Here is a 20,752-nt window from a genome sequence, read left to right as displayed (position 1 = left end):
ATTTTGGTTGGACATGAAACTGGTTGAACTGAAAGGGAGGGTTAATGGATATAATAGCACCCAAACACCTCTATCCCTCCATTCCTCATCCATCAGCCCCCCACCCCAACCCCATTCCCTCTGAAATAGACCTGAGATCTCCCCTCTGTAAAACGCCAATGCAGTGTTATCTTTAGTGATTGTAATGATAAAGGGCTCACTTGAAAATTCATTACCACTAATTATTGATTTTGATGTCGTCTGTTGGTGGATGTGGTCTTCTTCAGCGTATCCATGTGGTTTGCTTATCAGGCCCTGTTGTTTCTCATTTTGCAAGCATTGCAATAGCATCAGTTCAGCAATGACATACATCAACTGTATTATATATCGTGAATTATATATTATATTAATTAATAATTAATTGATATTATATATTATATATTGTCATGATGTATAAATCATGTCCTACATGCTTCTGTCAAGACTAGTATTGTTAGATCTCCACAATGTCTGGCAATCCATGCATCAGATGCCAGATCTTTTTGGGCTCAAGCAGATCTAACCACATAGTTGTTCTGATGTAAAGCTAACTAGGAGAAGTACTGGTGCTAAAGGGCTGTTTGAATGTGTTTGTGTGTGCTTTCTTCAAAGCAGGCACGTCATCCCTGTTTGCCGATTTGTCAGGAGTAGATAACATGCCATGTAGTGTGTTTAGGCTGACCTTGTTCTAGAGAAGCTTCATGAGGACACAGAGAAGCAACCTTTATAACAAACTGCTTACCCTTACCTTTGACAGCCGTAGGAGCAGGAGAAAAGTTCAGCTAACCTCTTAGTTTGGGTCTCATAGCTCACCAAAGTAAAGGTCAGTGTTCATCTTGTCATCTGACATACCGACTACGGTTCAGGCTTGACAATATTGCAATATTTTGGTTTGTTAATGTAATTGTACTTCATGATTATACTTAAAATCCAGTGTAAAGTGGGGCTGCATGTATACGAACTCATGAAGTAAAGACATCCATACATTTCACATGGACATTAAAGGATGGTTATCTGAGAAGGTGGATCCATTGTGTTGTCATCGTGATCCTTTGGATAACATTCTGCTTGAGGAAAACAGGTCAGACGTCCCTGTGTAGACACCACCTGTCACTATAACTAGGGGTAGAAGGTGCAAACGCTGTCTAGCTCTCATGTGATGCTTGGCTACAGTGGACAGCATCTATCCATTATTTAAAGTGAAGTAATTTACATTTTGGAAAAAATGTGTCAATAACTCAATTTATCTACCCAGACTTGATCTTTTCCACCGAGCCTTTTTGAAACTACAGTACTGCAATTATGATCAAATTTATGATGTGTGCAGAAATTAATCCATTAGTTGGTTCGTGGTCATGTTAAAAATCCATAAAACCTATGAAGTAATTTGTTTTGAAAGCTCTTTCAAAGTTTGAAAGAGAAAAAGGTCATATAAATCATTGATTAAATTTGGTCTATGAATATAACTTATTCATCAACACTTTTGTGTAGTACAGGAGGGTTCTTATTACAAAGGACACAAATAAATGTCAAGAGTAAGCATGATCTTGCCTGTATGCAAACAATCATGCTTGAATCAACACAAACAATGGCATATCCCAAAGCACAGGAAAACAATTTAGATAAGCTAACATGACTAATTGTTAATTTATTAACTGAATGCATAGGGGTTAAAGGGTAGGCTTAATCCTTACAAGCAGACACTCTGGTGCCGAGGTGGTTTAGAACTAGACTAATGTCTTCTTGGTCTAAAGAAGACTTGGGCTGTGTAGGTGTTCTCTTGGTTTCTGCAGGAAAACCTAGGTTAAAAAGGTCACAAAAAGCAGGAGGTCAAGATAATGAATTTATGCTACATTATTAAACCTAGTGGAGATAAGAAGTTGGATGGATCAGACCATTTAAGATGAGCAAAACTCAAACTAACCCAGAACAAGCTTGCAAATGAGAGTTTCTGAAATATGATCTTGAATGCACTCTTTCTAGTGAGTCCAACCCAGTTCCCAGGCATTGTCATTTCATACTCGTTAGGTAGCAACAACAGAGTGTGTTGTCCATTCATTGGATAGTTTCATGTGTGTTTTTTTCTCTATCCTTTCTTCCCTCCGCAACACTATTGGCTCAATGCGCTGTCATTCTCAGCGGTTAGCTCTTTCCTTGCTGAACGTGGCGACGCCGAAGGCTAGCACGTATATGAGAAGACTACTGTCGATATGATCGAAATTCAAAGCAGGTAACGATTCCAAAACGAAGTTTAGATGAGACATTCTATCCCGTAAGAAATACAGCCAATTGTTGTCGAGTCCGACCTTACGTCTGTTCCATTCTTAACTGTTTGATTCAACTTTTGTCCTTCACCATAGTCTAGGCTACACATAGAGTCTACCCTTCGTGAAAGGTAAGAGCGGCATACACGTCAGGTGTGTAAGCGCACAGGTGTTACACTTATCAAGCAATTGCTGTAAAAGTAATGGTACTTGTGTTGGTTAGCTGTCCATTTCATTTCGCGCAGGTAGCATTTAAACCGAATTGGTTCGAAGTCATACTGAACTGCAATAGAGGCATTCTTTAGTTTGTGTGACCTTTTCATTCTTGGCTCTTAACGTCATGAACGGGGGGTTTCCCTTGTCAGACCATATACCAGCCTATTCAGCAGGAATAGTAAATCTATGTTTAGGTGATGATTAATTTTGTTGGACTGTTTAGGAAATATTGGCACTCACAGCAAAACACACACACACCTATTGGAGAGTGCCTGACTTTAGTAAAACTACACGATGAGAAGTTTGGCCCTCCTTTTTGTTTAGTGTGAAATAAAGCAAAATGTGTTTGCCTCAGAATGTGTACTTTAATCCTGCCATTCTCAATAGAAAATGCTTTTCTATACATGTCCATTGTGAACTGGCTTTGATGTCCTGTCCTTTACATATCTCTCTTATAGAATATGAATATGGCACCATGGATTATCCTAATGACTCTGGTGACTTTGTCTACCATTTGTCTACCAACGACTGAGGGGAAAAAAGATGAGATTGTGTACTGTTCTGGTAAGAACAATGATAAAAGTCATAAAAATGTACCTTTCAGATGTTCAAAAAAGTTGTTGCCTGCACATCCAAAACCAGTTTTTCGAAGTGCAATACATCACCGTGTGGTAACATATAGTGTTGCACCAGGAATACTCTTAATAGCCCTCTGGTTTTTTTAAATCTTGTTTTGTTTAGCATGTAGAGCTATAGTGGATGAGCTGAACTTTTCCATCAGTCAAGTTGACCCAAAGAAGACCATTCATGTTGGAAGCTTCAGACTAAACCCTGATGGCAGCATGGTTGATAAAAAGGTACGGTGTCATATACTTCACTGAACACTCTAACTAAGTCAGTCTTCTGGAGGAATCCTACATGGTCATTACCAGGATTTATAATGCCATGACAGCTTTTGCTTATACTGCAATTTGGACCATTGCAAAACATTTATATTTTGTTACGTATTTTCATGCATTTCTACATAAACTGTAAAATAGACATCTGCATGTTTGGTATCTGATGGATTTTCCATACCAGGTATCGTAGCTCTTTCTACATCCCCCAATGCCCCGGCCAAGGCCAGTCTCTATCCACCAGTGTCCTGGCCAAGGCCAGTCTCTATCCACCAGTGTCCTGGGACAGAAAATGACTGAGTTATTAGGTGTCCGGCTCACCTATTGATCTTCAGGGTTAATCCCCTTTTAGACTGTAATTGATAGGTAATAACATGCCTTCTGTTTGGACAGTTGGTAAATGTTTCCTTTCAAGCCAGACATATACCTTTTGTAGGACATTTACATACCTAGGAAGCAATCTGTACATTTGTGATTATAGTATCATGAAAAATAAACAAATAAATAGGCCAGCTCGGCTATCCATTAGAAATTGGGATTGATTATATCAAATACCACAAATGCTACATTAATAACAGGTAATGCAACATGCAATTAAGTGAATCATAAATGTTTCAAAGCCTGTCTGTGCACAGAATAAGAATCTCCCTGCCAAAACAAAGGAGAGCCCTAGCAGGGTATGGATCTGATGGATCTGCATGTCATATTCATAGACTCTCATTAGGCAGCCCTTAAAAGTGGCTTCATTTTGGTAATAAATGCTAATTACAGTTCCTATGCCCTTGTGTCCTGCTCATATTCCATTTGGTTTATGCCCTCAAGCTCTGTGTGGGTGTGTGCATGTGTGTGTAGAGGGTGGGGGGTGGCTAAGTACAACAAAATGATTAGATTTATCATTAGTGACTAGATATATAATTTAGTATCATTGCTAAATTAAAGGCTCGTGTTTCTAAGAAACGCAAATGATAAGTTAGTAAAAAACTACAAAAATTACAAATCACTAGAATGTAGATGCCAAACACTCTTGCTGAACCATTAGAGGTACAGGCCCTTACTGTACTTCTTGAATCACTGATTATGTCAATGTTTGGACCAGATAGGGAAACAACCCCCAAGTGGCCTTTGAAGGTGTCAGAATCAGAGAGGGGAGGGATGCGAGAGCTTAGAAACATCATCAGGGAGATTTGCTCATTTAATTCTTTGCTCTTTGCTCTCTCCACAGTGGGGTTCCAAAACGCCTCTGTTTGTCACCATAAAGTTAAACCTGACACAATGTAACATTTCACCTTAGACATTGAACTTTAATGGCAATATTGTACACCGTAAGCAAGTTTTGGTGATTTATTTGCAATCTGTATAATGTTTCATTGATTGGGTTTTTAAGAAAAGAAAAATATTGTTTTGTTTTCAGTTTTTGTGCTGTTGTACACAACCCTGCCACAATCCCTTTCCGTATAATTCTGTACCAACGCGGAACACCACATCACAAATATGTTTATTAGATTTATTATTATTAATTTATGTGTTTTCATAGGCCCATATCGCTCACACAATAAACTGAAAGGCCCTGTCGTCAGTGTTGCAATAATGGCTGGTTTTCCAATGGGAATTCAATGGAGGATAGCATCCCTGAGTAGCCTATTCTCTGGCAGGCCTTCCCGTTCCCCCCTCCTCATTCTCTTGGTCTGAAATGATTGACAGGCCCCTTTCACAGCCCTCAGACTGCCGAGGAAAGAGTTTAATTCCAAACCATTTTCAGGATTGCATGATAAGGACTAGAAGCAGAACCAGATCTTTCTTGCCGGACACTTTTTTTTCTTCTGCTCTGAGCAGTTAATTTCAGATTTGATTTCAATCAAGCCAATATCTCATGACTATGAACTAGACTACACACCACTGATAGAATTGATATTAATGGCAAAATATATTGTACTTTGTTATTGTATATTATGACAATTTTTTGTAGGTACCTATACTTTCTAAGTAAGTTACTTCAGCTTTATGTTGTTGATGTTGAAGTGGTGATTTTTTTTGGTCAGTAGGCCATCATCCATTATATCCAGTGGTCTTGTCAATGGCTAGTCCCACTATATTCAACTTTTAGCTCATGGTACACCCGCCTTAATATATCCCTTTTTGCAGGCTTGCTTTGCCAGGTCCCCCTCCAAAAGGAGGTTTTCCCACCTCATGGGATCCTTCCTGGTTAAATAAAGGTTAAATAAACTAGCTTCCTGACAGTGAAAAGGCAGAGATTGTGTGGCAAGGTTCAGGCCATTCCCCAAGACCTTTTTATCTCCCTGCTGAACAGATGGCAGTGAGGCACGGAAGCCCCCTTTGTGTCACCCAGAGTCAGATATAAAAACAGAGAAGGGGGGGAAATGCTTCTATAATGTAATCAGGAGGGCCGGAAGGGTCCATACTGAGCCTCAAAGGGGACAATAGGGTCAGGGATATATCTACATTGCAACAAAATCCAGTTCATCTGCAATATGCCCCCCCCTCTCCCCTTTCCTCACCCATCCCTTCTCTTCCCTTCCCTTCACCCCAGCACCTTTTGACCGGGCTTGACAAGGAAGACTTCCTTCTTTGATCACTCGAGGGTGGAGGGGATGAACGGCCTAAAAGGCACCAAAGGATGAGACTGAGCTGTTTACCCCTGCACTTGGCTGCTGTTTAGGCCTCCCCTTGTTCCTTAACCTCCCTCTCTTCATCCTTCTCTCCCTCACTGCCCCCCCCCTCCATCCCCCCATCCCTCAACCAAGCTTTCTCACTCCCCCTGCCACCCTCCATCACCCACCCAACCCACTACCCCCACCTCTGTCACCCTTTCCCCCACCCCCTTCCGGACAGGCCAGAGGGGCCGGAGCAGAGTGCACCTTGACCTGTCTAGACACCACTACCGCTGCTGTTTTGTCCTGTTTCCTAGGGGAAAGGAAAGGGGGTCTCTGCCTCTACAAGAGAAGGGGATACAGGTTAAATGTCATAGTTACAGCGTATTGGGGATGTTTGTGTGGATCACGTAGCCATCGGAAGCTAGGGGTCACACCCAAGTGACCTAGGTGCCATGCAGTCTCATGGAACCAATCACAGAGTACAAAGTAATTACGGATTAGCTTGTTTATTTGATGTCTTTTTAGATTCTTTTTAATTCATTTATTTTGATTGGATTGGTCCAGGTTCCTTTGGCTAGGTCTGAGACTCACCTCAGTGATCTGTTGGAGGGGGTTTGCGGCAGCATGAGTGACTATGCACTCTATGAGGACCCAGACACCCAGGAGAAACAATACAGGAGGTTCGCTCCCAGAGACGGGAATAATGCGGATTTCCCTAATTTCAACAACTTCAAGTTTGATGGGCCTGACGGTTCCACTGCCCTGAAATTTGCTGTAAGTCTCACTAATTTATTGACAGTGTATTCATTTTGGATGTAAATTATTTTGTGATATACATTTTCAGACATGTATGCTTACATTGCATTTGAGGAAACCAAGTTTGTTTTACGGTTTTCTGAGAATTATTGTGTCATATCATTCATTGTCTTGTAGAAGTTCTTGAAATTCAAAATTAGTTCCCAATATTGTGTTGGGACTATGTTGGGACATACATTTTATATATTAAAGTATATGTTTATATATGTTAAAGTAATTTTAACATTCCTTATTTACATTACATGTCGTGAGCTCAAGTAATCCCTTGATTGTTTTTGAAGGAAAGGCCGTTAATAAGTTCTATTGTTTTTGAAAATGGTGATTACTTTAATAGCTGGACAACAGCTTTTAATTAGCCTAATCTATGTAGAGTTTGTATTTGATGCCAATATTATTCAAAATTGTATTGCAATGCACTTCCATTGAACTGTATATTATACTGTAGTTCTCACTTTCACATTGACTATCTCCAGACTCCATGTCAGATGTTTTTACAGTTGTTTAAAATAACAAAGTAACTAAATATCGGGTTGTTGTGGTCGGTTGCTGCAGCCTGAGCCCTCAAGATGGCCGAACGGCATGGCAAACGAAAGATGGCCGTCGCTATCCAACCGACCATGCCCACCATTGTATAAACGACATGCTTGTGTGCCTCTAATGTGTGGAGGGCCTAGCTTTGCCATCTGTGGATGAGTAACTCTCCTCTCGTTTTCTCTCCCCCTCAACTCTGCTCTCCTCTTTTCTCGTCTCTTGAAGTGTGAGAGCATCGTTGAGGAGTTGGAGGACGATATCATCACTCTCTTCTCTCAGAACTCAGACCATGTGGTTGACAAGTTATGCAACAGGATTTCAGGTACTCAGACATGATGTTGTGATTTAGCTCACCCTGTCACCAAGCCTCCTGTTTGCCCGTTGTGGCATGTACAGCTCTGGTAATGCTTGCACCTTTGCCAGAATCGTACAGCATGCAGATCACATTTCTGCATTTTCAGTGACCACCTTGATGCCCAAAATATGAAGTAGCTTGTGTTGTCTCAAACAAAGACCTCGAACATGTGACTACCTAATGTCATGAAACAATTTGCATTGTTTTTGGGTACTGTGCTATTGCATAACTCATCTTTCCGCCGCCATTTTGTTTCATTTCATTGAGAACTTTTTGCAATATGGAGTGTACATAGAACGGGCTAGGAGAAAGATGTGCCAAACAGATGTCCTAAATTTTGTTCCATGTATTTGGGAGCATACCTGATTGTGATTTATTTTTTCTAATCCTGAAACAATACAGCGATTTTAATTTTGTCTTCGCAAAAAAAGAAGAAAATAATATTAAAGCCCGACGATTTACTACAAAACTACATGTTTAATGGTCTCCTTGCCTCATTCAAATGTTAAGGGTATTTTCAGATTAATTAATTACAATTCAAATTATAGTTTACTTTCTTTTTTGTTTATACTGCTGGGCACATTCTTTGTCAACAGAATAGTGTACATTGTGTCATCAGTGTTGAGCTGTAAACATGTACAGTATGTACATTGCAAAATAAACTATATGATGTAACGTGAAGTGTAATGATAGCATGTTCAGCTGGGATTAAAGTAAGATATATCTAAATACTAATGTAATTTTTTTGTTTTCATTTGCAGATCATTGTAAAGACCCCAAACTCAAGAATGAGGAGCTTTAGTTACAGGAAACATTGTTTACAAAGATGGGACCACTTTGGATTTTTACTTTTACAGAGGCCTTGCATAATAATCTGTGACAATCAACTTGAACCTTTTAAAATAAAGTTTCCTTTTTTGTATTGGCAGTTGTTGCTGCTGTTATAAAAGCCTCCTTGAGGGAAATGAAGGAAACAATGATGTGCGATTTGAGAAGTTCTGTAATACTCTCCTGTTTTTGTAATACTAGTCTCACACAGCTATGTATTACTTATTTCATGCAGACCTACATTAAAACGTATACATCATTATCACTTCCATTTGAACAGTTGACTCAAATTAAAGAAAAGGTTCAAATGTTCCCTTTCCATTCTTTAAATCCAGATGAATATTTAATTTGCTAATTCAAAAAAATTTCATTCAATAGATTTCAAACTTAAGATAGCGTACTTTCCCTACTGTTGACTGGATAGTTGTTTTGATTTGATGTTGGTTACAATCTTTATTGGGGAAGTGGCCATGTGTTTCAATGAAAGGGACTGATTCCAAATGAAGATACTAAATGTAGAGTGTTGTACTATAAATGCTGTATCAACAACTGTAAAATCACATAAAGATCTCTTGATCACACCATCCACAGAAATAAAGAATTACTCAAGGCTGCAGTGAGAAAAAAAGAAGTTAAAACTGTAACTTGTGTTGCTCATATCAGGCAACAGCTCATATCCCTTCTAGTTTGTATTTATTGTATTGATGAAAATAGTTGCTTGAAACACCACCTCACTATTGCAAGTCATTTAAAATATTGCAAAGAAATTCTGTTATTACCTATCACTACTGCAATGTAACATGTTTATGAAACCCCTTTTAGCTGTCAATGATCAAACTGACTTTTATCTTGTATTCAGTTGAGAGCGGATCTAGTCAAACTCGCGTGACTTTTACATTAAACGCCTTATGATATAGTTAAATGACAGATTGGTTTTGTGTTGTGAAAAAACCTGAAACCCATTTACCTTGGATTGGTAGAGGAAATGTACAGACGTACATTGTGTCTACCATCAGACCAAGGGGACACCTTTGTAGTCTCACAAGGACAATTAATGTAGTCTTACAAGTCTCAAACAAGGCTAGCTGATCACAGAATATTTGTTCCAAACCATATCCACCACAGTCACGCTTTTTTTACTTTCTATATTGTAGAGACTCATCAAAGTCACGGCAGCATTGTCAATGTTCAGATTGGACACCGGGGCAACAAAACGATTGCTGTAGTTTTTAGCAGTTTTGCTATTTTTGGGGTGATATTTCTAATAAGAGTTTAGTGTGTGGTCAAAATACTGCAGATCTGCAGAGCTGCAGATTTTAAAGCAAGTGATCTAAATTGCAACTGTTTTATGATCTGTCTACTTGTGGTCTGAATAATTGATGTAGTTCAGATTTTCATTTGGTTTATCTAAAGCCCAAGATAAATAAATATGGGATCCCGAAAATCAATGACTTTTACCTTCAGTTCCACTTCCTATCCAACAATAAAAGTATTTGACTTGTTGAATGTTCCTCACACACAAACTGTTGCGAGTGTGAGTTGAAGTTTGAGATCCTGAGTCGAGTGTGTCAGCAGCTTTCCTTTGTGTGCCTAGCTGTCTCAGGGTGTCAGGGCCTGCAGCTTAGGCTCATGACAGATCAAGGGTTACCAAGGTACTGTTGGGTAGGGAGCTCAGTGGAGGGACAAGCTCTACTCCTCCACTAAATGCTCATTTCCTACGCACATAAGTTCCTTTGCGCAGTTTTCTGAGTAGACTGCTGGAGTATATTCTTTCTCTCATTTTCTCCTCAGATGTAAAGCACCCACTCTGCAGGTAATGAGCCCGGGCGATAACTCATTCTTCCAAGCATTTTTTTTTCTCATCAGACGCAAATTTCCGATGGTGCAAGGCCACCACCTCGTTCATTAAAATATTTGAGAAAATGGATCTTTAGCCCCTATACTATATAAAGTTCAGTCTTTGAGCTGTGGCATTAACTTGTATTCTAACAAGATTAAAATATATTTGTCCTGCAGATTAGCATACTTAAATCCCCCTTTGCCTTTTTGGTGGTGGCAGCAGACTTTGATCTGTGTTGCATGGCGAAGAGCTGGCTTGGGCCAGGCCATCCCAGTACCAAGTGTGAAATCGGCCTGATGTCATCCTCCATTCTTCACCTTCAACATCTTTCACCAGCTTAATTATATTTCCGCCACAAAGCCCCAGTGCTTCATTCCATATTCAAGTTTGACTAGGAAGCGTTTTTAAACTATGGCTAAATAACTCAGTGGGGGGAAGGGACAGGATGGGTCTTTTGTTTGAGAGAGACACAGGGGGCATCAATACTTTTCTGATCAGTATTTTTCTATTCTCTCTCAAGCTGCCCTTTGCCTCCACCAATTGGAGGGGTTAAATTTATGACAAGAGATGAGTGAACTTATGATAACTAAGATGTTTTCCATTTCTTTTAATATCCAGTGTGTTTGTGTGTGTATGTGTGTCTGTGAATGTATTTTAAATCAGCTTTTCATGAACTTTGCATGACTGGCAAACCGGATATGAAATTATCAATTACAGAAACAACACTTTGGAAAAACATCCTACTTGAATGAACTCTCCAAACTTCAAATGTAAGTTAATTAACTTTCATTAATGACCTGTACTCGTTTGTACTAGTTACTCTTAAGTTATTTTTTTTTTCTAGAAAGTTAAGACAAAATTATTTTATTATGTTATTATTGTAAAATATACATTTTTTCCAATACATACCCTAACAGTATTTTTTTCTTCTTACGGTTAACCATTCTTATACAGAGAGGAATACAGTGACAAGGTGAAAAACATAAAGACACCTGAGGCAATGTGTGTCCCAGCCTTATAGGAGCAATGACTTTGCTCCTAGTTCTTTCTGTGTCAGTCCAGTCAGTCAGCCCAGCCCAGTCAGCCCAGCCCAGCGTTTGAGAGTCAGATAGAGAGGCAGCAGTCCTACTCAGCCGGGGCGAGCTCATCAAGTCAGTGGCCGTTGGGCGTTACTTCCACATACAAGCCGCCCAAGAAAGGGAATGCAGATGAGACTTCTGGGGCCATGGAGGGAGCAGGTCAATGCTGCAGGCAAATGGCCCGATCAGATAACTGTCCTTTTGTCTCGGATCTGTCTCTTCTTCCTCACTTTCTCTGTTTGTGTTGTTTTACGGACTTTTCTGTCAGATAATCAGCGTCAGGTAATCGAAAAATAGTCAAACTAGTACAAGTTAAAAACTCAGAGGGGAAATGTTGTCGTCTGAAAGGACTTTCTGAAGTTTGCTTGATTTTCAAAAGTGGCTGTTTTCGTCTCCATTTATTTGTTGGTTCCAAGAAGGTTGTGTTGTGCTCATCAGAAAGTGGATTTGGGGTAATGAGGTGGTTACTGGATACCTTTTCCCTTCCCATCTCTAAACTTTGAGGTTGGCTTTGTAATACAGTAGACCTTAACTTGGTTTATGATTCAGTCTTTTACGCTCTAGGATACACACTCCAGAGACAAGCGGTCTTGTCAGAAGTGGGTATATTCAACAGACCACATAATATTTCAATATTGTTACATATATTGGTATTGTCTGGACATGTAGGGAGTATGGTTGGAAAGTATTTATGATACGATAGTATAGAATGAATTGCTCTGTTCTTTCCTCACTGGCCTGCCCTGATATAAAGATGTGTTTGTTTGTTTGTTTGTATGCTTGCTTGCTTGTTTGTGTTGTTAATATTGTGTCTTTTGGGTACCATGGAGACACAATCTTATGCTATTATAACGGTTTTGAGGGACATTGTAGTTGTGGCCTTGTGTTTTCATGCATTGTGTGTCTCCTGGCATGGACACAAATAATTGTCTTTGCCCTAGAACTAGTGCAATCTTATGCTACTACTATTACAATAGTAGAGATGAAAATATAGTGCACTTTAAAATGACTGGTAGGTTAAAAAAAATGGATGGGGGGGGGGGGGGGGTTGTGACACCTAGACTGAGGTAGATTGCTTTTGATTGTTATCTTCAATAGCTTGCTAATTAAGTTATACTTTTCACCATTTAGTCCTGCTCGTTAGGAATAAGTATCTAACCAAGCCGAGCCTGAAGACAACCTCTCACCATTTTACATAATCAAAGAATAATGTATGCCTCTATGGTCTTATTTACTTTAGGGTCCACCTTAAACACCCATAGCAGAATATGATCCACACATGTATTATAATGCTACACACTTCAGATTATTTTATCCAAGATAGAAATAGATTTCATAGAGTTACACAAACACCCCTTTTACTACAGACAGTATTTGTGTTTTGGCTGAGCCTCAACTGTACTATTGCTGAGTGGAATCCACTACCATGTCTCAACATTCAAGAGAAGTCTGGGATTGTTATGCAAATTGCTATGAGGTTGTTTCTCCACAACTGTGGTGTAGCTATAACACGTGTGCTCATAATTTTTTGGGACAGAATTTACCTAAATGTTTTCATCTCTTTTGAGCACCGGTTGCACAGTTTTTTTATTTGGAATGTAAACAATCAAAATGAAATGTAAAAGCTCACGTTAGTATTCTTGGTGTTTATTTACGATTAATTACACAGTTATGATACACGTTTTACACCTGTCTCATATCAAAACATGAAATGAAATAAAAATACAACTGCAACTTTGTCCTTTTTATACACAGAGTATCCTTAGAAATTTAGAAGTAAATAGTATGCTGTTTACCTCTATCATCAGTTATATAATCCTTGAATTTGATATTCCTTTGTAACATAGGCAAAGTTCACAGAGAACTTTTAAGGCAAAGTGTGTCAAAGTTTGAATTTTAATTTACACACTTACATTATTGACAATGAAATATCATTCACACCACCTTAATTAAGACCACAATTTGGCTTGGATACATCAACTTATGTTTGATAGCCCATACATGTGACATAATGCAGCCCCCCATGCAAGGTCCCAAACGTTTCATTCAAAAAAAGTTATTGCAAGATAAATAAGTTATGTAAACATTTCCAGAGCCTCACCTTAATAGCATGGCTATAGACTTTCAATATGGTTATAAATATGAATACTATGGTCTTTTGCAAATAACAATAAATGTAGCCTATTTTACTATGGAATGCATACCAGTGACAAAACGGTAGGTAGCCACACGCTCAATTGATCTCATATCGGCACTATAAAGCAACATATCATGAAAACATTACATCTTTCCTTTTAGGAAAAAAAAGAGGTTTTCTGTAGACAGGTCTACAGAGGGGTTCCAGAAAATGTCCGTGATGATATCAAACTGTTTAATTTCACTGTTTTAATTTCTGTCCCCCCCCTCACCCACACCTCTTTTCATGACATGAGATCACTTGAGGTTGTGGATCGGAGATGAAATGGAAACAAAGTCTCGCGGTGAGTGTATACTTTTTTTTGTACGGCGAGACGAGACGAGAGCAGATTCGAACCCGACTAGTTTCAACAAAGGGCAACTGCATTGTACCGAATAGTTCTTGTAGAGACGGATTGGATCGTCAAAGAGTCACTATGTTGTTCACGTTAAGGCTTACGTGAGTAACCCCAATTTGCACAGGTTTTTATGCAAAAGAAATGCCCCATCACTTTACCTAAATGTCAGTTGAAGGTTATTTATGGTCTTTAGTTTTTCTCATTCATCACTGACTGAATTATTACTATTCCCTACTTTCACGATGTGTATACATAAAGTTCACATACATAAATGCATTGTTTTTAGACGCTGGCTATATATAAACGCGAATGTGCCTCCATGACAAATCAAGGCTTGAAGGCTGTCTCTTCATACAAAACAGATAATGCAATATTTTCTACAAGAGCACCAAAACAATATGCTATAAGAAAATCATAGAATTGAAGTATAGAAATTATAGTAAAACATAGATAACACAAAGTAGGCTAAATTCACAGTCTCGAAAATGCAGCAGAAAAAAATCTTTGGACTTCAGCACAGTTTTCATATGGTCAATGAGTTCAAAAGTCAAATAGGTCTAAGCCTAAAAATCAAGCGCTCAAGAGGCAAAAAAAAACAGAAACATATAGCATACCGTCTTCCATTCACGTTTTTTATGCTGGTATTCTAGTACACTGGCCCTTACTTATTGCATCATATTTTCATAGCATCAATCGCTGTCAGATCTGTCGTCCTTAGACGTTGCGGCGTGATTGTACAGTCCTTGTGCCATCAGGTGCAAGGCCAAAGAGTTTTTATTTCCGGTGGCCTTCTTTATTTTGGCTCTTTTATTTTGAAACCAGATTTTTATTTGAGATTCGTTGAGTCCGAGTTCTTGCGCCAGACTTTGTCGTCTCTGTTCGGTCAGGTAGCGGTTGGTCTGAAACTCCGTTTTTAGTCTCTGGAGCTGTTCAGCAGTGAAGGCTGTTCTCGGACGCTTGTCATCCTTGCTAGGTGGGGTTGTCTTCTTTGGTTTACGAGATCTTGGCCCTGTCATGGAACACAACGAACTGTTAAAATGATTGACTCTAACAGCAACACGAATGTCTGTGTCATATTGCGCAAATACTAGGCCACAGTTGATTTTAAACAGGCTTTACATGGACTGACGACAGGCAAGGAATCTTGCGGCTATCCTTTTATAAATAGGATGGATGTAACCCAACACATGCAGTAAGCTAGGACCATTAAATAAGTAGGCCGTAGCCTATATTCATATCTATCGTTCATGATCCGTTGCAATAATTTACAGCTATGGTTTAGTCCTCTATAAAATCTACACTTAGTGAGCAAGCCCGATTCTAGGTGGGTCTTTTTGCTTTGTTCTAGAGTCAGATTTTAAACTACAAATAGTCTTGAATATGCAGTGCATTAGATTTGAGCAGATTCTAAATTGTTGCGGGGGTTTGTGAGTGGGCTAGGGGGGAGGATGGGTGAGTGATGGGGGTGGGGTTAAAGGGAGGGGGTGGTTAGGCGCCTCTTTCTCAGCCTGTTACCATAGGAACTATTTCAAAGTTCAAATTTTTATAAAGCTGCTACATGGATATATTGTAAGTTGACTTGAGTTGTCTTCCATAAAGGTTATGTTTATGTGGCTAATAAGTATACTTTTACATGAAACTTTGAATTAATCTAAGCACTGCAATTTTATCCGTGACTCATCGTTCCCATTGCCAAATTCATTATTAGTCTGGATGATATGATGAATAGCACCCGCATTATGAAAGCATCAATTTTTACAAGTCATATTTGATAAAACAAGGCAACGTGATCTTGTGATATTCTTCAGATATGAAAGCTTGTTAGAAAAAAAGCCTATAGGCCCACGGGCTATTCCAAGCAAACTTTTTGTCTGGACAAAGAGCATTGATGGGTCTACTTTCTTTGTCATTTCATGAAGTTGTCTTGTAGCTATTGAAATGCTTTCGTTAGATTATGAATTTTCCTGATTTAGCATTATTCTAATCGCGTTGTGACTAGATGTATGCTGTGTCAACACTTACGTAGGACCACACATCGAAATTGTAGATAAATATAGCAGCACAAACCTGCAAATGGCCTGCATTAACACAGGCTATTCTAACACAACACAGGCTGCATTAGCATAGGCTATTCTAGAATCTGGATAATGTTAAGAATGGCCTATCATAATTGGCTAAACTTAGCTATAATTTGATTAGGCCTATTGTAAACACGGTTTTTCGAAGACATCGAAAAACTAAGCAATGAAAACTCTTTAAACAGAAGCTTTGATCTGTTTCGGGTCAAGAGAAAAATGTGTAGATAAAGGTTTGAACCTAAAGTGTCAAAACGGGAAAAGTAGCCTAATAGGTAGACTATAATTCCTAATTAGCTTAGTCCCACATTTTTCTTTTATCAATAACCTTTGCACTCATTTCGCCATGCATCTAATTTCGAATCTCATCTTGCAATTCGATGGGACATGGTTATAGCCCTATCTCTGTTTAGTCTTGCTCCATTGTCAAAAAATATGCAAATGAAATATTAACAAAGACAAGTCAGGAACAATGGTGTTAAACTTGGTTTTAGTCGTGCTTTTAAAGTTCAAAACTTCGATAATTAGAAGGCAACTGATGGTAAATTGCATTGATATAGGCCTACTTTTTTTTTACATAGCCTATTGTGTAGCATCCATCGAGTCTGACAAAAATACTTCGATACAAGTTTCATGTAGGCCTATAAAAATTGTAGAAATAGAATAACGTTGTTTCTGAGTAGTGTAATAATAATGCAATAATAACTTTAATAAATATGAGAAATAAGATAATAAAAGTAACCTATAATTGATCTGATTCGCATGTCATTCATTTCAAAATAGTCCATTAAGTGTCGGCTTTAGCTTCCATGAAGTGCAAGTTTAGATTGACATTATTCAAAATTTACTGAAACTGTATAGCCTACTTCATTGAGCCTACAAATTGACCTAAAATAGCGCATATTACACTAAAACGTGGAATATTTTAACACTTGTTCCATTTAACGTGGTCACTAGTTAGATGACTAGATCAATAGGGTTCGAGTCCACTGTTTCATTTGACTGTTGCGCACAAATTTAGGCTATCACATAGCAGTCAAGTATTATAGCCTACTACTACTCACGTTTTCTCTATGCAAAAAAGAATATCATTTTACCTGCTGATGGTCGGTCCGAATATCGTGTACAATACACCCAGGCAGGCCAAAGCATAGGCTTTGACGAAGGTGCAGAACTGGCTTGTGAACTATCCGAGTCCGAGCTTAGGCACTGGTCTCCAGTTTCCCCTCGGGGCTTCAGAGGCGCATCAGCAACAATTTCGGCTTTTTTGGGCTCCCCGTCTGGACGGGAATCTGAAGATCCATCCCCTGCAACAGTCCGACCTATCTGTACAGTTTTTGGGGCAACGCGAGAAATATTATCTCCCCCATCGGCATTATTCACACCATTGTGAAAAGTAAATTTCTTTCGGCGTCCAAAGTCTGGTCGTAAAATATTGTCAATGTAAAAGTTGGTGATTCTATGAGGTTGTTGGTTTCCAGGTGCTTGTAGAGGGAGAATAGCTTGGTTGGACTCTTCACCCGAATTTTGACGCTCTCCGTTTCGATGATCGTTTTCTTCCATGCTGATATTGCCTGGTCAGTGTTTAATTTCAACACCTTTCCCGCTTTCCTTCTCCAAAATAGGAATTCCAGTTAAAAGACTCCCCAGCCGTTACCTTTACTAGCACGTTTTCAATTTTTACCGGTAATAATAATAAAAAAATATTTTAAAAAATCAGTATAGACTAGTGCCTAGTTTGGATATATGATAGCCTACCAGCCTCTTGTCCCTTTCACAAAGAAAAATCATACCTTAAATGCAGCTTTTTCTCCGTTTGCCTATGGATATTTGTTGAGAAAAAGCCAATCAACTAATGATAAGAAAAGGTTGCTGTCCAAAACCTATTCAACGTTGATGCTTCAACAAGCCCTCTAAAACTACAATATAGATAAAGAGGCGCTAACTGCTTCTGAAATACTTTCACTGTGGATTTTGTTCTCATTTTTAATAGGCTACGAGTACCCCCTGATGACGTAGCAGTCCATATCTAAGACGCGTGCCTTTGACCAATGAAGTTTGTGGGATGGTACCACCTGACTTAGAGGCTCGAGATAGATAAAAGAACCCTAATTCTCAAAGCGGTTGTAGGCTAGTTCAAATGCTTAAACAAGTGAGTTATTAGACCACGGTATACTCTCTCTATCACTTGTAACCAAACAAGTCATACAAATAGTAATTCATGTGAAGTGTTTTCAAAGGTGTAATATAGAAGTTGCCACATAGCCTTATAGGTGATTCAAAAGAAAGGGAATTATCGTTGATTGAAACGAAGTAGGCTATCCTAAATAGGAAAAGCATTGAAACCTGAACTTGATTTTTAGGTTTGGCTCTTTAAGGTGTCCATTAAGTTCATTGTTAAAATAAAAATACTAGATTTCTTCTAAAACGTTGTGAGGATACAGCTAAGAGCATGTGAGGAGGGGGACAGAGGAGGTGTGGGGGGGTGGGGGTGGGGGGGGTGAAGATGGGGGTAAACAACACATTTTTCAGTCATTTGAACCTTTTTCTCAATAGGCTGTTTAAATGAAATTAGCCTGTATGCTACTGCCATTCAAGCAAATAGCTTAGTCAGCCTCCTAAAAGTGTCCATAAGAGATCCATCGTTAGTTAAACGGATTTGGGCAACTTGTATTAGGCAAGGTAAGGAAGGTAAAGAATGATGATTCAAACTGTTTTTTTTTTCCACTCAAAGGCATTTTTTTCACATGCTTTCAACACATACAATCAATGCGTAAATGTTTGAAAGGTTTTGTTTTGGTGCGTAAAAGGAACATAACGCTTAAAAACATGTCAGGAAACAGCTGAGGTGACACCTTTTGCCAAGTATCAACTACGCCCCTCCGTAACGTCTGAGGGATCTAGGCCTATACACAGGCTATATTGTAAGCGTTTGGCTAGTTCTAAAGGCCTCCGTGATCTTAGACATGTTTGCACTGGGATACATCCGTTGGCTGTAGCCCAATACCTATTATTCTTAATCAGTTACCATCTTTTTTATAGTCTGAACGGTCGAAAAACATGTTGAATTGTTGCCATTAGCATCAGGCCACAATCGGTTATCTTATTTGTAGTCTGACGTAGCCCAAACAAGACTGAGATTGCTTTTACTGTAATAGCCATTTAACGAATGTTCCCTGGATCCATGCGCAATTGACGTGTAGCTACAATATTTTGTCATTGCTGTGGACTTCAAAGCCTGTTTTGCTCACTTAAATCCTCCGCACGGCACAACACAGTTTTTGCCTTTACCTGCACCATCAGTGATCTTGGATTGTAATCAGAAAGCTTTTCTGGCACATTTTAGACCATTAGTATTATTATTAAGTTCATGCTAGCATAACATGGCAACATGAATTTACTGTTTGCTTCTATCATCTCGTTGGATCTTTAGTTCAATTCAAAGTCCAATTTGGACACGGATCTAAATAATTCGTTTTATGTGAAAACAACGTCAAACTAAGAGCCCACGATAGTCCACAGTTCACACTATGTGCGATGGCTGTGTGTTTTGGGAAACATTTCACTCAGTTTTGAACCAAATGTAACAGCAACAATTAGTTGCAGGGTCAGGTGCAATACTCAAAACCAAAAGACTGAAATGTTTTAATAAAACACGCAATCATATGTAAGTGAAAGTGTCATTATGATTCAGACACTCGGCTATTTGTTTCTTTTCTCATTATTGTTTAAAAATGTGTTTGTATTCGATATACACCAAATACACAATTGAATAGAATTGCCTATACATTGTAATTCCAGTATAACATGAAAAGTTTTTATAAAGAGGTTTAAGACGCAGTGTAGGCAATAGATTGATGTGAGCTAATGGATTGGGAGGGTTTCCAGAGTTTATTCTGAACTCTTGGTCTAATTGAAATGGATGTATCCTGATGTTTAAAATGTTTTACGCTGCTTGTGATGCTTCTTTGTAATTTCAGCTTGACTCAATGGTCAAATTGAAGCCTATAATTGAAAAGACAGCTTCAAGTTGTCAGAGGTCCAACCAGATGTCAGTTATGTTTTGTTAGCCGTTATTTTTCAAAGGTTGTATGGTGCTTCTAAAAAGCCTACTCTAAATGTTTTATGTATAAGGAACCAAGCATTTTCTTAAGCATCTGTGATTTCAGCCGGCAGGTGAGAACTTATATTTAGAATATCCTATCTCGAAAATACACATTTTGTTGGGCACAAAATAGCCTTGTTGTAGGCTCCATGAATGTTGTTCATGCAGTGTATTTTTTCGTTTTTCGTTTTTGTGTAGGCTTATAACCTAGTGTATGGATGTTAGTTGTTTGTTTGTTAAAGTTTATTTGCGCTAGCTAAATTCATACAAAAAAATCACAACAAAAAAAGCAAATTGGTGTCAATGGACATCATCGTACTTCGCTCTCATGGGTTTGTGCGAATACAGTTTTTAAACTTGCAATTAAGGAAAATTCTGCCTGACACATCTGAATTGTTTAGCCTACATTTGTTTACAGTCTCTTACATTATCGCACTCCTACAGCCTATAGACGTTGCATTTGGAAAATATATTTTCCTAGTATATAGGCTGGTTTATGTGTTTAAAATATTTCAGACATGAGGTGCCTTCTTTGAAAAGCTTTCATTTGTCCGTTTTAGTGAGACGTTAGAATTTCTTGGAT

At 38.7% G+C, this 20,752-nt stretch overlaps 2 protein-coding genes across 6 annotated transcripts; one reads left to right on the top strand and one right to left on the bottom strand.

Annotated features, from left to right (window-relative positions):
• Positions 1-696: 696 nt before the first annotated feature.
• Positions 697-8,848, top strand: cnpy1 (canopy FGF signaling regulator 1). Of its 5 annotated transcripts, XM_062481683.1 has the most exons (9): positions 697-841; positions 2,158-2,248; positions 2,379-2,413; positions 2,528-2,576; positions 2,957-3,062; positions 3,240-3,355; positions 6,571-6,780; positions 7,579-7,675; positions 8,470-8,848. In XM_062481683.1, exons 5-9 carry the CDS (start codon positions 2,960-2,962, stop codon positions 8,508-8,510), a joined length of 567 nt encoding a protein of 188 aa, XP_062337667.1. In that variant the 5' UTR covers positions 697-841; positions 2,158-2,248; positions 2,379-2,413; positions 2,528-2,576; positions 2,957-2,959; the 3' UTR covers positions 8,511-8,848. The 5 variants fall into 5 exon arrangements, with proteins under 5 accessions (XP_062337667.1, XP_062337668.1, XP_062337665.1 ...); XM_062481684.1 differs by lacking the exon at positions 2,528-2,576 and having other exon boundaries at positions 2,384-2,413; XM_062481681.1 differs by lacking the exon at positions 2,528-2,576.
• A 5,057-nt stretch (positions 8,849-13,905) lies between these two features.
• Positions 13,906-17,968, bottom strand: LOC134036426 (homeobox protein engrailed-2b-like). Its single transcript, XM_062481378.1, has 2 exons — positions 17,162-17,968; positions 13,906-14,998 (listed from the first exon to the last, which is right to left on the bottom strand). Exons 1-2 carry the CDS (start codon positions 17,625-17,627, stop codon positions 14,679-14,681), a joined length of 786 nt encoding a protein of 261 aa, XP_062337362.1. The 5' UTR covers positions 17,628-17,968; the 3' UTR covers positions 13,906-14,678.
• Between the last annotated feature and the right edge of the window lie 2,784 nt (positions 17,969-20,752).

Source organism: Osmerus eperlanus, chromosome 16 (assembly GCF_963692335.1).
Source record: "Osmerus eperlanus chromosome 16, fOsmEpe2.1, whole genome shotgun sequence".
NCBI classification, from domain to species: Eukaryota; Metazoa; Chordata; class Actinopteri; order Osmeriformes; family Osmeridae; genus Osmerus; species Osmerus eperlanus.
Note: the sequence above shows the minus strand (reverse complement) of the source record. Positions and strands in the feature narration are given on the sequence as shown.